The sequence below is a fragment of the Notolabrus celidotus genome, chromosome 8 (genome assembly GCF_009762535.1).
Source record: "Notolabrus celidotus isolate fNotCel1 chromosome 8, fNotCel1.pri, whole genome shotgun sequence".
Taxonomy (NCBI): domain Eukaryota; kingdom Metazoa; phylum Chordata; class Actinopteri; order Labriformes; family Labridae; genus Notolabrus; species Notolabrus celidotus.
Window position 1 is genome coordinate 12,384,957 of NC_048279.1, and position 17,196 is coordinate 12,402,152.

The following is a 17,196-nucleotide window of genomic DNA, read 5'->3' on the forward strand; positions in this document are numbered from 1 at the left end:
TCCATGATGATCACAGCTGAGTGTTACTGCCCGCAGGTTTGTTTACTAGCCATGATGTCACATTTGATACTGGAGAGCTCTCCTATGACTTAATGTGAACTTTACACAACAGAATGAGACCTAATTTGTTCAGCCAGCCCCAGCTCAAGAGCTGTTAGTCAATGTGCCACTCAGGAATTCGTATGCGTGGGTGTGTGTGTATGTATGGGTTAATGTGCGTACATGTGTGTGTACACATTAGTTATGTATGTGTGCAGACCTGCTGCAGGGCCCTCTGGATGTCTATGCCCTGTCCCCAGGGAGCTGGTGGGTTGGCAAGACATTCTCCGGCGTTGCCCCTGCGAGATATGTCTATCCTCTGTCTCCGTAGGTTCTGGAAAGCTGTTGACATGACTTTCACCCCGTCATATGTTAGAGCGCCTGTGTACTGTGAAGAAAGAAGACAGCAGAAATGAAAACTGATAAAGGTCTCTACTTGAGCAACAATGAACGCATCTCAATGAAGCATCTCAAGCAACAATAATATCTCAGACAAATCCTCCAGCTTTGATTTTACACCCCGGGATATTATTTCTATTACTTCAATTTAATGTTAATTTTATGGCCTTCTCAAAGTTTTAGAACTGATCCTCCATCTCAGCTTCTTGTTGAGGCTGCAAATCAATAATCATTTAAAAGTAGATCCAAGATTTAAATAAACAATCTCAGAAAGGATCAGGGCTTATCTGCCCACCACAAAATAGAATGTAAAATGTAATAGAAACTCAGTAACAGAAAATCTGTCAGAAAATCCACAAGTCATAAAAAACAACCATCCTGATTTAATTTACATTACTTAAAACAAGACAGAGGGGTTCTATGCATATCCTGAGCTGCCATTTATGCGTCATGGATACAGATAAAGAAGAAAAAGATGAGGTTGAAAAGGAGCAATACTTTGAGTCCAGTCTTGGGCACTTTGGAGTCTTTGTTGTCAAACTCGAGCCACTGCTGGACGACACGGCTTACACTGGGCTCAGAATTGTTGACGAGCTGAAAGCCGGTGATGTTGGCTCCTCCTTTCCTCAGGTCTGTCAGGTCAATGTCCAGGAAACCCTGAAGAAAGAGAGTGGACAAAAAGACAGGTGAATGGAAATAGGCAGGCAAAAGGGCTAGTAAAGGTTTAAGTGTATAACAGTGCCTGATTGACCATTGATTTCATGCAGAGTCTTAGGAGGGATTTAGTGTAGTTACTGTTAACAATACAAAACAAAAAGAAAAAGAAACACAGTCATTCCTTTTAAGCAGTCCTACGACATGCCTTTTCAGTGGCAGACATATTTTGTGCATATTCTCTGTGTTGTGATGTGAGCAGTTGTGACAATCCTGCTTGGTGAACCACTCAAAACTACGACTGAAAATATCAATAAGAGTGATTCAGAAATCTCAGATGGCAGCAGGAACTTTAGACATGGTTCCTCAAGGACTCCGTTGTCATGTGTAATCAGAAATCTGTTCATTCACATGCAGTCAAGTTGTCTACTGCAGTGTTTCTTGACCTGCAGGTTGTGACCCCAACAAGATGTCACAGGACAACAAAGGGGGGTTCACTACATCAGTGGTTTTGAACCTTTTTTGGCTTGTAAGCCTTTTAAAACAGATCAATAATTACTTCTGACTCATCAACACAGGTTATGACTCAAAGCAGACCTCAGCTTTGAGGAGTTCAAAGTCCAAAGAGTGATTATTTCTTCAAAGGTTCTTTTGTTTCAAGGATTTTGAGGTCTAAGGATGTAATAGTATCAGGTGTTTGACCAAAGAGAGGATGAAGGTAGAGAGAGAGAGAGAGAGAGAGAGAGAGAGAGAGAGAGAGAGAGAGAGAGAGACAGAGACAGAGACAGAGACAGAGACAGAGTAAAGGTTATTGTATCTATTTTATTTCATCATAATCTTATTGTACCATACCTCATTATATACTAAGTGTATCCTAATCAAATCCATAGTGTATTGTACAGTATCATATTATATCATATCATATCTTATCACATCCTATCGTGTCATATTGTATTGTATCGAATCATACCGTACCATTTTGTATTGTACCATATTTTATTGTATCATACGATATTGTATCATATCGTATAAAATTGTATCATATCGTATCATACTCATCGTACCATATCGTATCATACTGTATCGTATCCTATTGTACCATATTGTATCCTATCATATTGTAACGGATTGTTTACCTACTGTTCTGTATTGTATCACAACACATCATTTTATACATGTATTATACGATATTGTATCCTATCCTACAATATCAAATTGTGTCAAGTTGTACGGTATCATCCTATCGTTTTGGTATTTTATTGTTTCGTATCATTTTGTTATTGTGCTGTATCGTACCGTTTTGGTATTTTACTGTATCGTATTGTATCATATCTAACCGTACTGTGTCATACGGTATCATATTATATTGTATCATATTACACTGTACCGTTGTGCACCTTATCATAGTGTATGGTATTCTGTCACCCATTGCATTGTGTCACTTGGTATCGTATTGTATCATATGTTATCATGTTGCATTGCATCGCATCAGGTTTTATCATATAGTACTAGTACAAAATAAATTAAACACAAACAATGTTGTTTATGCTTATGAAAGGTCATAAATGGTCAATAAATGGAACTTGCCATCAAGGTTGGGATTTTAATGGGCATCCAGTATAACAGGGTAATTCATTAGATCGCTGTCAATGTTTAAAACTTAGCTATCAAAAGTGCAAGAGTTAATGGTGTAATGAAAATGACAAATCTTTCTTTTTTCACTTAGAGGGGATTTTCCAATTGTGCAGGACTCATCCTCGTCATTCCTGAGGGGCCAGTGAGAAAGAAAAACTAATTTTATGGCAGGAGCCGTCCGAAGCTAATCTGTGATAGACTCAGTCCTCGTAGGCTATTGTTAACAATGGCGGGTTCAAAACCTTATGGGCCACTGTGAACAATAGCAGGGACGCCTGAGGCAGAGTAGAATGAAGAAAGAAGCGATTTACTGTAATGGTATCTACTACTTGTATTTTTTCCCCCGACTATTATGTGGAGAAGGCTGTTTTTCAGAGAAGGAGAAAGGCAGAGAGTGGGAGAGACAGATTCGGTCTCTCAGCAGGCTGCAGGCTGTCAGCGTGGGGAGAGGAAGAGGCAGACAAGTGGGAATGGGTGGGAGTAGAGACAGGAGCAGGAGAGAAGATTTGTCTGTGATTTGTCAAAGATTTAAGAGCAAACTTTTGACTGATGAGAAGAAAAAGTGCCTCTCTGGAGTGTCTCCTGTTAGCCAGGCATCCGTCTGACTACACCTTTCTAATCTTTTTCTGTCTTCCCTTCTCTGATGTTTCTTTCATGTCGCTCGAAGGTTTTCTACTTCTTAGCCACAAGTGTACACCAAACCAAGACTCTCAAAATTGTACTTGTTACATTCTCTGATCCTCATATCCATATGGAAAAGACAATGGATCTCGTTCAGCAGTGGCTAGCTGTTAAAAAGTATAAGTTTCAGATTTTTTCAAGGCTACCTGCTCCAAGAGAAAGTCAACAGGGGGACTGGTGAAAAGAAGAAAGAAAGAAAGCTTGCTCAGGCTCTGGGAAATACATACCAGCAAAGGCAGTATTCAGCCCTTCTTATTTCCTCGTCCAACCTCTGTCTCCCTAACGCACCTGTGTGTTGCCAGGTGTCCATATTTCTCAGTTGAACAGTCAGAGTTATGTCTTTTTTTCTGCTCCATGTATGAGCTAATGCAGTGCAGTGAGCTGAAGAGGTTACTATAGAAACCAGCCTTTGCTAACACTGGACATGGAGGAGGGGGGGTTTCCAACAGACATTTTTAACCACATTTTCCGAGTAACTCTTCAAATTCCTTTTTTTTTTCTCTTTTCTGTATCACACTATTTTCTGTTTTCCAGATTCACCCACACACAGCTGCAGATCCACACATGAGAAGGCAAATTAGGACATTTCTGAAAGTGTACAAGGACACAGAAAAAGTAATTTCAGAGCAAACCTTTAATGGGCCCATAATAAATGACCACTTTGCCTATCAGCTGTTGTTACCGTCCAAGTCTTATCATTATAAATTAAATCTGGCAAACCAGCGAGACAAGGAGGATTGAGCCAATCAGCAGTGAGAAATTGTTCAAGCCAGCAGCTGCATATTAATGCTGTTATTACTGCAGCGTCTGCTGATGTCAATTTTCTCTTCATTTGGTTGCATTTTGTGAGTCTGATCAGAGCTGTGAGGCTCTACACACCATTTGCAAAGAGAAAATGGCAGCAGACAAAGTGCGCTAATGGATATATACGCCTGCATACATTGGCCACCTGACCTTTTTCTGTCACTGTCACTCTGCATAGATTTCTGTCTCTGCTTATCACAGGTTCCCAGTCTGTGCTTTTTACTGTTAGTTTGATGCTTTTCTGCTGCTATGCTGCAGGTCTGACAGTGCGGCAAACTAATATATGAGGTAGCTGAGGAGGGAATGGGAAGAGAGAACATAAAAGCAGATAGTTTTAGGCTAAATTATTCGGCACATGCAAGTCTATTAACCTGGCAATAAAGTGCTAGAGGTCTGGAATCCTGTTAAAAGCCAAATTTAATAGCGACTCAAATTGAATGGAGGTGTACAAAAAAAAAATCCAAAGAGATCTCACTGGATTGAGAGGCAGTGATACAATAAAGATTCCTTACCAGGTTTGCCAGGATGTAGTGGTAGCTCTTTGCATTCTTGCCTTGTTCAACAATCTGCAAGACAAGGACATAGGGGAGAGAGAGAGAATAAAATGCCTGTGATACACAAACAGAGGGATGGTTTATGTATGTGTGTGTGTGTGTGTGTGTGTGTGTGTGTGTGTGTGTGTGTGTGTGTGTGTGTGTGTGTGTGTGTGTGTGTGTGTGTGTGTGTGTGTGTGTGTGTGTGTGTTTACAACAGAGAGAAAGGTTTTGACAGTCTCTCAGCAGCGTGTCTGGTACAGTGAACAGTACTTGACCTTGTGCGGGACAGACACAAAGTAGGTCGATAAGAAATAAGGCATTGAACACTAGACTGCAGACATAATAAAAGGCAAGTGGCTTCACAAAGACCAGCTCTCGTAGCTGTTTAAGAAGCCATCAGTGCTGGCACCTTGATTACTGACCATCATTTACAGACCACATATAATATAACACATCAAAGTAGCTTAATGAAAGGGGCAGATCTGGAGACAGTTATGAATTATGAATATTGTGAATTCCTTTTAAAACACCAACACAATACTACTACTAAAACTATTCATGTGTTACAGGAGGTAACACATGAATAGTTTTAGTAGTAATATTGTGTTGGTGCAGTATTTGCAAAAACAATTTCTGAAAGACAGGTGTGGAAAATAAACAAATAAATAAATATGATGATTTTTTTAAAATTACAATCAGCTGCTCAAAATATGTTAAATGCAATATTACAACTAATGTTCCTATACTCAAATGTTTCTGTTCTACCCTGAATCTTGTCTGTCTGGGTGCTTGTGTCAAGGACGAAAAACTGAAGACATTTTCTTTACCATTGTATTTGTGTTCATTTTGTAGACACAGAATAAAGTTTTAGTTAGTTTTTATTTTTGTTTCATTAGTTTTCTTTAAGGATGGTAAGCTAGCAGAGATATAGTTGCATCTCATGACTCCAGCTATATTTTGCCAGAGTGTAAGAGCCTGCATACTCTGAAATGAGTATCATTACAGTTCATACAACTGCAGTTCCTCATGTGTCAAGTTGAGGCCAGCTCAAGGGCCCGCTAGGAATCCGTACTCGACTTTATAGTAAAACATCCATTCCACAGTGGAAATAAATACAAAAGTGAACAGCCTGCCTCAAAGGACCGATTTGGGCTCTACAGCTATTTTTTTTTTACTTGTAGAAACACTTTGGGAGTCAATTTTTGTAAATATATAACTCATCCATTCTTAATGAAGTCACCTGCAGCTCATTATGTCTTTCACTTGTGCAATTATCTGCAGCTGTGTATATAAGCCTGCACAACTCATTTTCTCTCGTTTGTCTCAATTCTCGCTCGAGGCGTGTGAAGACTTGTCCCCACCCTGAGTCTCAACCCTTTAATAGCCGTCTACTCGACTATTCAGATACATCAACCCTTATTCATCCTTCCTTACCTTAAGCCCTACCCACCCCCCTTTACCTTGACCCCTACTCATCCCTCCCTACCTCAACCCTTTAGCTTACTTTGATAAAATTCTCGAAACTGTAGTATCGCGTGTTTTTGTTTTTGATGTTCAATGATGTGGTTTCATTTACGCACTACAGTGGGTCTTGTTACAAATATAATTACTACAAACAGGGACGTGGTCTTGTTAGTTAATAGTACTATGGCTAAGAGCATGTTAAGGCACAATTAGGGGCTGATTTGAGTGACAGTTGGGTGCGTTGAAACTTGCAACCGATATTGATTCTGCTGGCCTCAGCTCCATTTTTTTTGTTGCCCGATTGTGATGCTAAGACTACCAGTGGTGCCTGGGGGTTAGAGAGTGGGGAAGACATGCATTAAAAGGGTTGTAGTCAAACCAGCAAACACTGCAACTGGGACTATAGTCTCTGTATATGGGGCACACGTTTAAACCGCTTGGCCAACCGCGTCCTGATTTTTTTCTAACAATGCCAGTGTTCACTGCTGCAGCAGTGTCAACCACAAATGTGCACGTCTACGATTCCAGATGTTAAAGTATAAAGGTGATCTATACTTCCAGGCAGATGGTACCCATCTTATACTTTGAAAAATATTTGTGCTGGCGCCACAGTTCCCCACCATCATTAGGCTCCATGATGTCTCTATAAGGTATTATACAGTAGAGTCTATGTACTCTTCCCGAGATGAGCTGTGATACTATGGTGTTTTCCCCTCCCTGTGCTTCTCCTCCTCCCCTTACCTCCATTTTCAAAATTATTTCCCTGAAAGCTGTAATTTGATCTTTGATCTCATACTTGAATAACTTAAAGTAGTCCATCTTCCTGAAACTCCATCCTGGTCTAATAATACCATCATATAATGAAGCCTTTCAGTTCTGAGCAGTGCACAAGCCCCTCTTGCACACCTACACTCCCTGCTGACACTGCTGTCATTTTGTACCTGCAGGCTTCACTGGTCAGCCAAGCACAGAGGGTCAGCCTGTTTCAACATTAAAGTGAGAGATGTAGTGTAGTGCCAGAGCTGGTTTATTTAGATATGACATGAGCAAAATTGGGCACCACTTTAACTGACATTTTAAAACAGAAATCCCTGTCTTGCTGGTGGCGACTGTCAAATTCGACAATGCCCAGAAGCTAATATATATGTTGTGTCATCACAGCATACTGGGCAGTCACATAAACTAAGGCAGAGTGGGCAGCAACTATTCGAAGCCATGCTCTGTCCAATTAATAGCCTTTAGCACAGCAGATAAGAGGCTCATTCAGCGTTCTGTTCAGGCACTACACATGACCTAACACATTTTACTCTCCTTTTCCTTTCTCTGAGCATTTTCCCTTGTGTATACTTCAAGGGGGGGTGCACTCATTTGTTTGTGTGTTACATGTGTGTGTGGGTCTAATGATGCTGTAGGTCATGACAGAAGGTGGCATTTGTTATTAATGGTGACCCCAGCACAAGGCGGGCCCTGCAGCCGAGCCCCAGGCAAGGAAAAACTAGCGGGAGGGAGGGAGAAGGGAGGGAGGACAGAAGTGCTGATACAAAAACCAGCGATGACACCAATTCACTCAACACTTGGGGAGAAACACACACATTACTGCCACAGCGGACCATAAGATGGAAATGTTTTGGATGCGAGTGGGTTTTTAATAATGCATGCAGATTTGAAGAGTCATTCAGAGTTCAGCCCCAAGAGAGTGGGTCACTTTTTGTTTCTCTGTTAGAAGAAAACGCTCTGAGAGGTTTTTGAGGTAGCTCTTCTTTTGCGATGAATGTTCCCCAGAGTCTACATCAATATTCTGATAATACAAGAAGTCACCCTCAGGATACATTGTCAGTGACATTCTCATAGTAGAGTCTGTGTGTTGTATGACATGAGATGAACACATGGCAAGTGTAAAGGGCAGGAGAAGAAGAAGTGTATACGTATGAGCGTATACGGCGGTGTTTGTGTGCACATGCAGTGCGACGGCAGGGGGCGGACGCGGATGATTGATGGTAGCCGTCTGAATGAAGAAATTCTGAAGCTCAGCTCCTGTAAACTGGTGAGAACTGATGCAATAACCTTAACTGTAGACACCGGGCCATCAATAACATTCACACTGAGGAGCCACAGCTTACAATACAGATGGGGCCTGTCTATTTGTGTGTGTAGTATGAGCATCATTCAAGTGCATGCGTGTGTGTGCTTTTTAATACGCAGCAATGTACAGAAAAGAAAAAAAATCGGACAGAAGAAATCATAAATCACACAAATTACATGAGCACGAAAAAACAGACAGATAAAACAAATTTCTTTATAATTTTGAGGATAAAATTGCCTGTGTGTATACATTATTTCCAAGTGTCTGTTTCCTGTGAATATCATTAATTGACCACCCCCCTTGGTCATAGTTGTCATGTCTGTCAAACTTTCTGTTCTTGCATGATGTATGCCCTTTACAAGAACTTTTCATGGAAGACATTTTTTCTTGCCACAGCAGGAAAAATAGGGAAAAATAAAAGATTCTTCAGATTCCCTTACTGTCTGAGTAAGCTGTACCAGTGAGCCAACATGCATGACGGTACATTGAAGCTAGCTCACGTCACACTTCCTTTTCCTGCTATGTCAAGATACTGATTTAAAATGCTGTAAATTGCAATGGTAGCAGTCATTTTCTAAACTTTATTTTATGAAGTAACTTCAGCCTTTTTTAATTCAAGTTGGTGAGAGTTAGTTTTGACATCTGAATAATAGCTCCCTGTCAGAGCAAATTTGATGTAAATAGCTAACAATGAGGCTAACGCTAGCTAAGCAAATAAGTCGAAGAAGCTGCCTTTGGCTGATGTTGGCTGTTTTTTTTATTTTCCTTTTAACAAGAAAACTAACTTAAGCCTTAAAAAGTAACCTACTAGGTGCAGAGTATTTGCCTAAAGACCGAGGCTAATGGCTGATTTATACTTCTGCGTTGAACTGACGGCGGAGCCTACTCCGGGGGTCTGTGTAGCTCCCATACAGTGTTGCCAAAAATAGCGACTTTTCAGACCCCTCTAGCAACTATTTTTAAAAAAAGTGACTAGCGCCAAATCTAGCGACTTTCTCTGGTGTTATTTGAGACTTTTGGAGACTCTGAAATGAAAGCATGTATCGTTCTAAATGAGCAGCGGGTGCTCCCAAAGCACTCACAGACGGCTCAGTCCGAGTCGCACAGCAGACCCTCGCAGCTGCAGTCAGAGCAGAGATGTTAACCCCTCTGCGTCCAGACTGCAAATTAATCTTGCATGTACGAAGCCACCGCTGGCCGATCCATTTAGATAGTTAATGTAGATTGTATACAATAAATATTTTGAAAATGATATGTTGTTGAAAAATTAAACGTTTTACTTAGATTTTTTTAGGCTCCTAAGTTTAGTTATAAATATATTTAGGATGTTTTTTTTTTTTTTTTTTTTTTTCTTTTTCTTTTTTTCTTTTTTTTTTCTTCTTTCCTCTTGTCTGCATATATATTTCTGGTTTGTGTCATGTTTGTCACAAACTGTCAAATATTCATGCAATTTATTCTTGCAGCAAAAGAAAAGAAAGAAAACCTTTTTCTTCTGTGCTTGTGACTGTGTGCATGCAACCATCACCATCCCTCTTAGAACTCTGGCCTATCTTTTATTGGCAGCTAATATCATGTTCTGTAAAAGAGGGCGTGCACACCTAGGTGGGCCAAAAAAAAAAAAAAAAAAAAAAAAGAGAAAGTGAAAGAAAGATTACATAAGGATATACAAAGGGACAGGGAGAGAGAAGGAGAGAGAGACCTAACACACTTAGATGGAGAGGGACCATCTCACCATGATGCCAAAAAGAAAATCCGTGGGGTGATACTAATGATTAAGCAACCCTTAGTGTCCACAATCATTACTGAAGCTTGGGTCGCAGAGGGTTGCCGCCGTGCTGTGTTCTATTTGTGTAACAAGACCACCACTGGTGCAGATGAAACCACCTGGGTCAGACCAGCCGAGCGGTATGGCTCAGCACCCGGGCCGCGAGAGCAGTCAGACCGAAGGACCCAACCCGCCGCGGGAGACCCAGGCCAGGGGACAAGCCAAGGACCCAGACCGGAAGCAAGCAGGTACCGCCGGAGCACCCAGGGCGACCGCCAGGTCACCCAGTAGGAGGAAAGGGGGGCGAGGGGGGAGAGATCCCGCAGCCCCCCCAAGGGACACCCCCACAACACCACCCCCACAGCCCCCCAAGACGGAGCCAAAGGAGCCACCAGGGCCGAGGGGGCCCGGCACCAGGAGCAGACAGCCAGGCAGACGGGCAGGACCAGGACCAGAGCCCACCAACTGGCGCGCCGGAGCGGGGGGAGGGCGGAGGCGGCAGGGCCAATCCCACCTGCCCCCCCCAGACGGCCCGACCACTCCCCCAAGCCACGCCCCCCACCCATGCCCTGCGACTGATGGACCAGGCCGCGGGGGCATGGAGGGACACCCCGATGGCTGCCATAGTAACACCCCCCCAGCTGCGCACCACCCCACCCCCCCAAGAGGACCGCGAGGGAACCCCGGGAAACCCGGCCCCGAGGGCAGCCGCGGACCAGGCCCCCACAGGGGAGGGGGCAGCAGGGGGGCGGAGGGTGACAGGGACACCAGCCACCCACCCAGCCCCGATGGGCCCCCGACGAGTAGGGCCGAGCCAAACACTAAGGCCCCGCCAAACCTGATCTGTGTGTGTGTGATATGATTTGAACTTTGTTTTGTTTGTTTTTTTTGTTGTATGTATGTTTGCTAGTGAGGTGGATTAAAATAGGGGGGGCAGGAAGGGAGGCAGGAGAGAGGGGGGAGAGCCGTAGTGCACTACTGCATCACAATCCGCCGCCCCCCCCCCCCGTATAAAACCCGCCCCCCCGACCCTATATCTTTACCTATATCAGTATCTAGTGAGGTGCATTAAAATAGGGGGGGGGGGGGGGGCAGATGGGGGGCGGGAGAGAGGGGGGAGAGCCGCAGCGCACTACTGCACCACAATCTGCCCACCCCCCCAGTATAAAACCGGTCCACCCAACCCACACCCCCCACCCCATGTCTTTACCTATATCAGTATCTAGTGAGGTGCATTAAAATAAGGGGGTGGAAGGGAGGCGGGAGAGGGGGATGTTTTTTAACCTCTTTTTGTCTCTCTCGACGTTACACGTCTCTCCTGCAGCGTCTATTGCTATTCTTATTATGCAAATTAGGTGATGACATCATTTAGCGTCTTCTAGCGACTTTTAGGACAGCCAATAGCTACTTTCCTTACTGAGGAGTTGGCAACACTGCTCCCACAGAGGCCAGCGCAAGTAGCTGACGTGCACCTCCTCAAAAATGTAACTACCCGTAGAATTGACACGGACCACAAGCCCTGTGATTGGTCCGCTCGGCGGTGTTTCCCGCATTTACAACACTTCTGGGATCCCCGACATCGGCCGTGTATTTCATCTCCTCCTCTCTATTCTTCATGTCATCATGTCTGTATGATAAACAGCAGCATGTATCAGTTGTTGATTAACATAACACGCTCTGAATCTCTGTGGAAAAGTAAACAGAGATCGTAGCGAGGCCGGAAGAAGGGGACCAGCTATCAGAGAGACCACACGGCCGTCATGCATTTCGGTGGAGAATTGCTGCGCGACACGGACACATTGATGCACAAGTATGTGGGGCTCATGTCCACGTCAGCCCCGGCTGCGTAGGGGCGACACAGAAGTATAAATGAGCCTTAAGTCTACATGTTCTAGGCTAAAAATAAGCTAGCTGGTGTTTTTTGTTAGAAAAAGGGGTTTATTTCTATTATTCCATAAAAAAATGTTGCATAGTCTGTTTCAATGTTATGATAGAGAAGGCTTGAGACCCAATGTTTAGTTCATTTTTTTATGCTAGCTATTGTACCTTGATGCCAAGTTTAGCCGGGGATTGCTAGCAGGGCAGAGATGCCCTTCAAATTATATCCACAAACCTTTCTGCACAGTGGATGTACTTTCATTAACTTGGTTCTATTTAAATATTACCCTAACCCCAAAAACTCATCCAATGAGTTGCCCCTTTGACCCAACAGTACTACTTTGTTACTACAGTAACAGAAGTTAAGCTGAATAATGCAGCCTACCTTTGGTAGCTGAAATCTTTACTCTACTGTTAGTTGCAAAAGGGTTGGAAAAAAGAGCCATCATCAAATACAGGCCATTTATCTGCCATATGCACACTGCCTCAACTCACAATGAAATCAAAAGATCTTCACAGACCTGTCACGCCTGGCTGCTACGCTGTGATTGCACAATATCTGTTTGGGTGAGGGGTTTCCTTTACAGTCAAGTGTGATTCCATGAACCTTTTGTTTCACACAGTACAGAGGGGAGTAAGTGATCCTATCACATAAGAATTGCAGACTCCAATACCAATGCTGTGTTATTCATCCCCCCTGTCCTTGATGCTGCAGGAGCCTAAACCCCCACAGCAGACCACAAACCAACCCCCACGTTTCACTGTTATTCCCCTACTCTTTCTCCGCCTCTCTCCTTTGCTCATCTGATTAATACAAGCACAGCCTCACTCCCAAGTGCATGCTAAACGTGTTCAATATTTTTCTGATGAAGCCTTTTAACCTGTACATGCAGCTAAATATCAGTTTATGTCCAAGAGGAATTCTTCCTTAGACAGAGATAATTAAAAATATGGAGCAAATGTATAACACACAGAGTATGATTTATTTTGTTTGAAGTTGCAGTCTTCAAGCTGATATTGCATTATATAGTGTGACATAATTATATAATCTTTTGTAAATATTCAAATCAGAGAGGAGTCTTTTACCTTCTTGAGGATACCGGTGAGCCTCTCAGTCTCACAGTCGATGATAATCTGGCCCTCCTTTCTCTTGTCCAAATCCTGGAACACTTTCAAGAAAGAGGCCTCGGTCATGGTCTCCACATTGACTGAAGTCACCAGCCAGTTCCTCTCTGCTGCTGTGTCCAGAACCTTCTGCAGCACCGACAGGCCTAGAGCGAAGAGAAGGGGAAGGGACAGCTTTAAGATTTTGGAGAATATTTCAGAAAGTAGGAAAGAGAAACTGCTGAAGCTAACTCTCTGCAGGGGCTTATTGAGAGGAACAAAGTGATGAATGACTATTTGGTATTCTACAGAGCAGTCCATAAGTGTCTATATTTCATTAGAGTGACTGAGACATAAATTATGTGCATTTTAATCTTATACTGAGAGATGTAACTACATGAAAAATAAATTGAAAGATCTTGAGAACAAAACAAAAGCAGTGCAGGAAATCAAACTGCTCTTGATAAGTTTATCCATCAGAATCTCCCCTGTAGCTTCAGTGATGAAGTACAAGAAGAAGAAAATTCCATTAAGCACAACAACACATACAGGTGTGGTTTCCAGATCTTACAGCGCAAGGCTAAATAATCACTTCCACACGAACAAATAATCAGCCCGTGTATCATCACAGACTGCAGTCACAGCCAGCTTTACGTCCTCCAAGCACCAATTACAGGAGCCGTTACTCAATTACACTGTCACTGATATGCCGCTGAGATGCTTTAGCATCAGAGGGAAAGAGGTACAGCGGCCAATGAGCTAAGGGCTCATGCTAAGACAGGAAATAAAAGGCGATTAGAGAACACATTGATCTTGAGCTCTGATTTATAGTCTGACTCACTGTTGTACTCTTTGGCTGCTGGCAGTGGACCAATCAGATTCCTCTCAAGCTGGCAGTCACAGTTGCTCCACAGAGTAAATAAAGTAATTTCACCCGCAGCAGACTGGCAGCCATTACCAAAATGAATTATAACAATTACAAAATCTAGAAATGTAAAGTAATACATGATGTAGCTCTGTTGTTTCACAAGACTGGCAAACACAGTTAGAGCCACTGTGGGCCTATACATGTAGTGTTCTGCATATCCTCCTCCATGCTTGTTTGTTCATGCTCATACAGGCTCTTTATGCATATTGAGCAAATGTTAAAATGGCTCATGCAGAACAACAGCAAAAACCCTGTCGAAAAAAGAATGAGGGATGCAGTCACTGCCTGTGAAATATGATTGCTTGGCTTTATTACAAAGCACACCAGCTGCTCTCCAGGCAATTCATGCTGCCATTGTGACACCGGGTCATTAAGAAACACAAAGATGGATGGCGTTTCACCTCTACATAAGACCACAATACAGAAAATGTAAATAAATGAGAAATCTCAAAAATGGCAAAGTACTACTGCGAGGAACATGGAGATGTATTGGACCTTTGCTGCCTTCTCTATCCACTGACTGCAGTTCATGAGTGAATAATTGAAGTCTTTGCTGCTCGAGCTTGGAGCAGTGAAACTGATGATCAACATGGAAATAGAGGAGGCAGTTTATCATGCCTGTGAAATAAGTCAGTGGGTTCTGACCGTAGACTGTATAAAACACTGGACAGAACAACAGCTATCCTGAGTGACACCAAGACTTTTAGAGCTCCCCCTGGTGACAGGCGGCTCCTCCATAACAACAGATAAAACATGCAGGACAAGCTAGAAAATTAAAATACATGTATGTGTTCCAAACTGCGTAAAAAAAAAGCTGTCATTAGAGTTAACTCTTATCATGCAGGTGCTTATTTTTTGAAGAAGTTACGTTTCTTCATTACTGGACTAGCAGGGTGGAGGAGGAATGGCGAGAGAAAACATAAACACTCAAACACGAGTCACTGAACCTTGCATAGCCAAGTGTGTCCCCTTCAAATCAAGACAACAATCTGTTCTGCTGTGGACCTCACTGACCTGAGGGATCCTTTGACTTTTTATCGGTTAAGTTAAGTGTGTGTTTTAGTTAGTGGAAGGGGTGTAACGTCAGTCCCATAGCTCCACAATCACAATATGCCAGCACCCTTGGATTCACATATCACACTGGGAGGAGATGGAGGCAAGGTGTCTATATCAAGTCAATGGCTCTGACTGGAGAAATGGAGAACTGTGTTTGAATAGCTGAGCCCTGTGCCAGTGAAGGTTTCAGCACCATGGACAGCACCCTGATGTTTGAAAAAGAGGCTCTGCTCCACTGACACTGTTCACTTCTTTCATCTTTTTGTACGTTCATTTTTAGTTATCTTATCTGTTTCCTATGCGTGTGTTTATCCATTTGTGCGTCATGTTTATTACGCTCAGAGAAGTACTTCAGAAGTTCGTGCTTGAATCTCATTAAAAATGTATTGTTTAGACTGTTATGTGCTTTAATAAACTTGATCCATTCATGAATATATTCAGAGTGGCTGGACTAATTCACTTCTCATATTTACGTGTCTTCCATTTATTTCCTTCCAGCTTCTCTCCTCTCTGCCTCACAGTGTTGGCACTGAACATCCTCTCCCCTTTTAAATGTAGATATGTGGCCGATGCACCCCTATAAATCAGAGCCAGCCTGACGGCGAGACTCGTAGGACTGGCCAAGGTAAAAACAGGTCCTCCAAAGGCATCTAGGAGGAGAATTATATCATAATGGAATCTGGCTGTCACAAGCGTTCTCCTGGCTGGAGGCAATACACAGGGACCCGGGCACTAGGCAATCGAGAGGAGAGAAATAACACTTTGTGGAAACCGTTCCCTGAATTTTGTTTATGATAGACTTAATGGGCTATCAAATTTGTTTTTTCCATTCTTGGGCTTTTTGAAATAAAAATGAGACACGTTTAGTAGCTGATGCTGCAAAGGTAAGACAGCAAGATAGATGATAATTGAAAATAGGATAAAATAAAATATACTTGACAGGTTGGAAGATGATGAATGCATTATTTTTATGTTCTTGAACACATCAGGTAAGGGAAAAACGCTTTAGAGTATTAAATATTGATGCTATTTTTGCAAAGATAAAGTATAAAATATTATTAGCTCTTTTTATAGAGACATGTATCTAGAATGCTGAATAAAAGAAGAAAGAGTTGGAAAAGGATGCACACATGCACACATACCAGACTAAATATGATTTTTCTTAAAGGCTTAAAAAAAAACCCGTAGGAAGGGTGACTACTCTGTTGTATCCAGGCAACAGAGGACTACTAATCTGGTTTCCAATGGCTCCATCCCACCACTCAATCACACAAGGGTGACCCTGCACAGAAACGCACAAACACTACACACAACAGTGTGAGAGTGGATAATGAAGGGATCACGGGAAATAGAAAAAATCTGTGGGATGTGTGTGAAGCTACGGCCATCGTGCATCAGAAGGGGTTAGAGACCACTTTGAAATCTCTCCTGTCACTGCTCGATAGTTTGCTCTGCAGAGTGACATGATCGTCTGTCTTTTAAAGCCAACTTAAGCCTGCTTATGTCTCAACCAAGTCAAATACATCGGCAGATAAAAGTCAGAAGAAGCCCTTGCACTGAATGTGTGCAAAATTAGCATTTTCAAAATGGGCACACAGACACAAAACACACCCTTCATGCTCGAAAACTCCCAACACCTGGGACAGATGGCAAGACATAATGTGAAAGCTTTAGCTGATTGGTTGGAGAGGAGGAGAAGAGGAGGAGGCAGGAGGCTGACAGGTGTGTCCTGCTTTATTTCTGTCTGCTTCTGCAAAAGGGTTGTTAGGATGTTTAAACTGAATGTTACAGCACTTTTGTGTTGTTTTTCTTCTCTTTTTTTTGCTTCTGGCATGCAACTGACAAAGAAACTGTTTACTGCTGAGGACTGCTCAATGAATGGCTTCATCTTTTGTCCCATTGTGTCATTTATTTGCTTTTCAGTGCAGGTCAATGTTACGTTTCTGTGTCCTCAGTCAGTACAAAGACGGCGGCCTGAAATAAACGCTCTGAAGGCTGCTCATTGCACAATGGCTATGATGGACCCTATTGCTGTCGCCATGGCAATGTGAAGACAGCTAATGGTAGTTGCTCTAACGACTGATCGTCTTGTGCGTGTCATTCTAGTGGGAATGCTTCTCTCCAATGTTGTGATTTAACTTTGGTGTGAATAATACAATCTTGAAGACAT

The 17,196-nt window shown here is 42.7% G+C and overlaps 1 protein-coding gene across 1 annotated transcript in view; it reads right to left on the reverse strand.

Moving 5' to 3' along the window:
- The window catches only part of gria1a (glutamate receptor, ionotropic, AMPA 1a), a 171,018-nt gene that overhangs the window by 50,121 nt on the left and 103,701 nt on the right, over positions 1-17,196 (reverse strand). Inside the window, 4 exon segments of the mRNA XM_034690540.1 lie at positions 260-427; positions 937-1,095; positions 4,725-4,778; positions 13,025-13,209. Of these exon segments, the coding sequence (XP_034546431.1) occupies positions 260-427; positions 937-1,095; positions 4,725-4,778; positions 13,025-13,209 (566 nt within the window).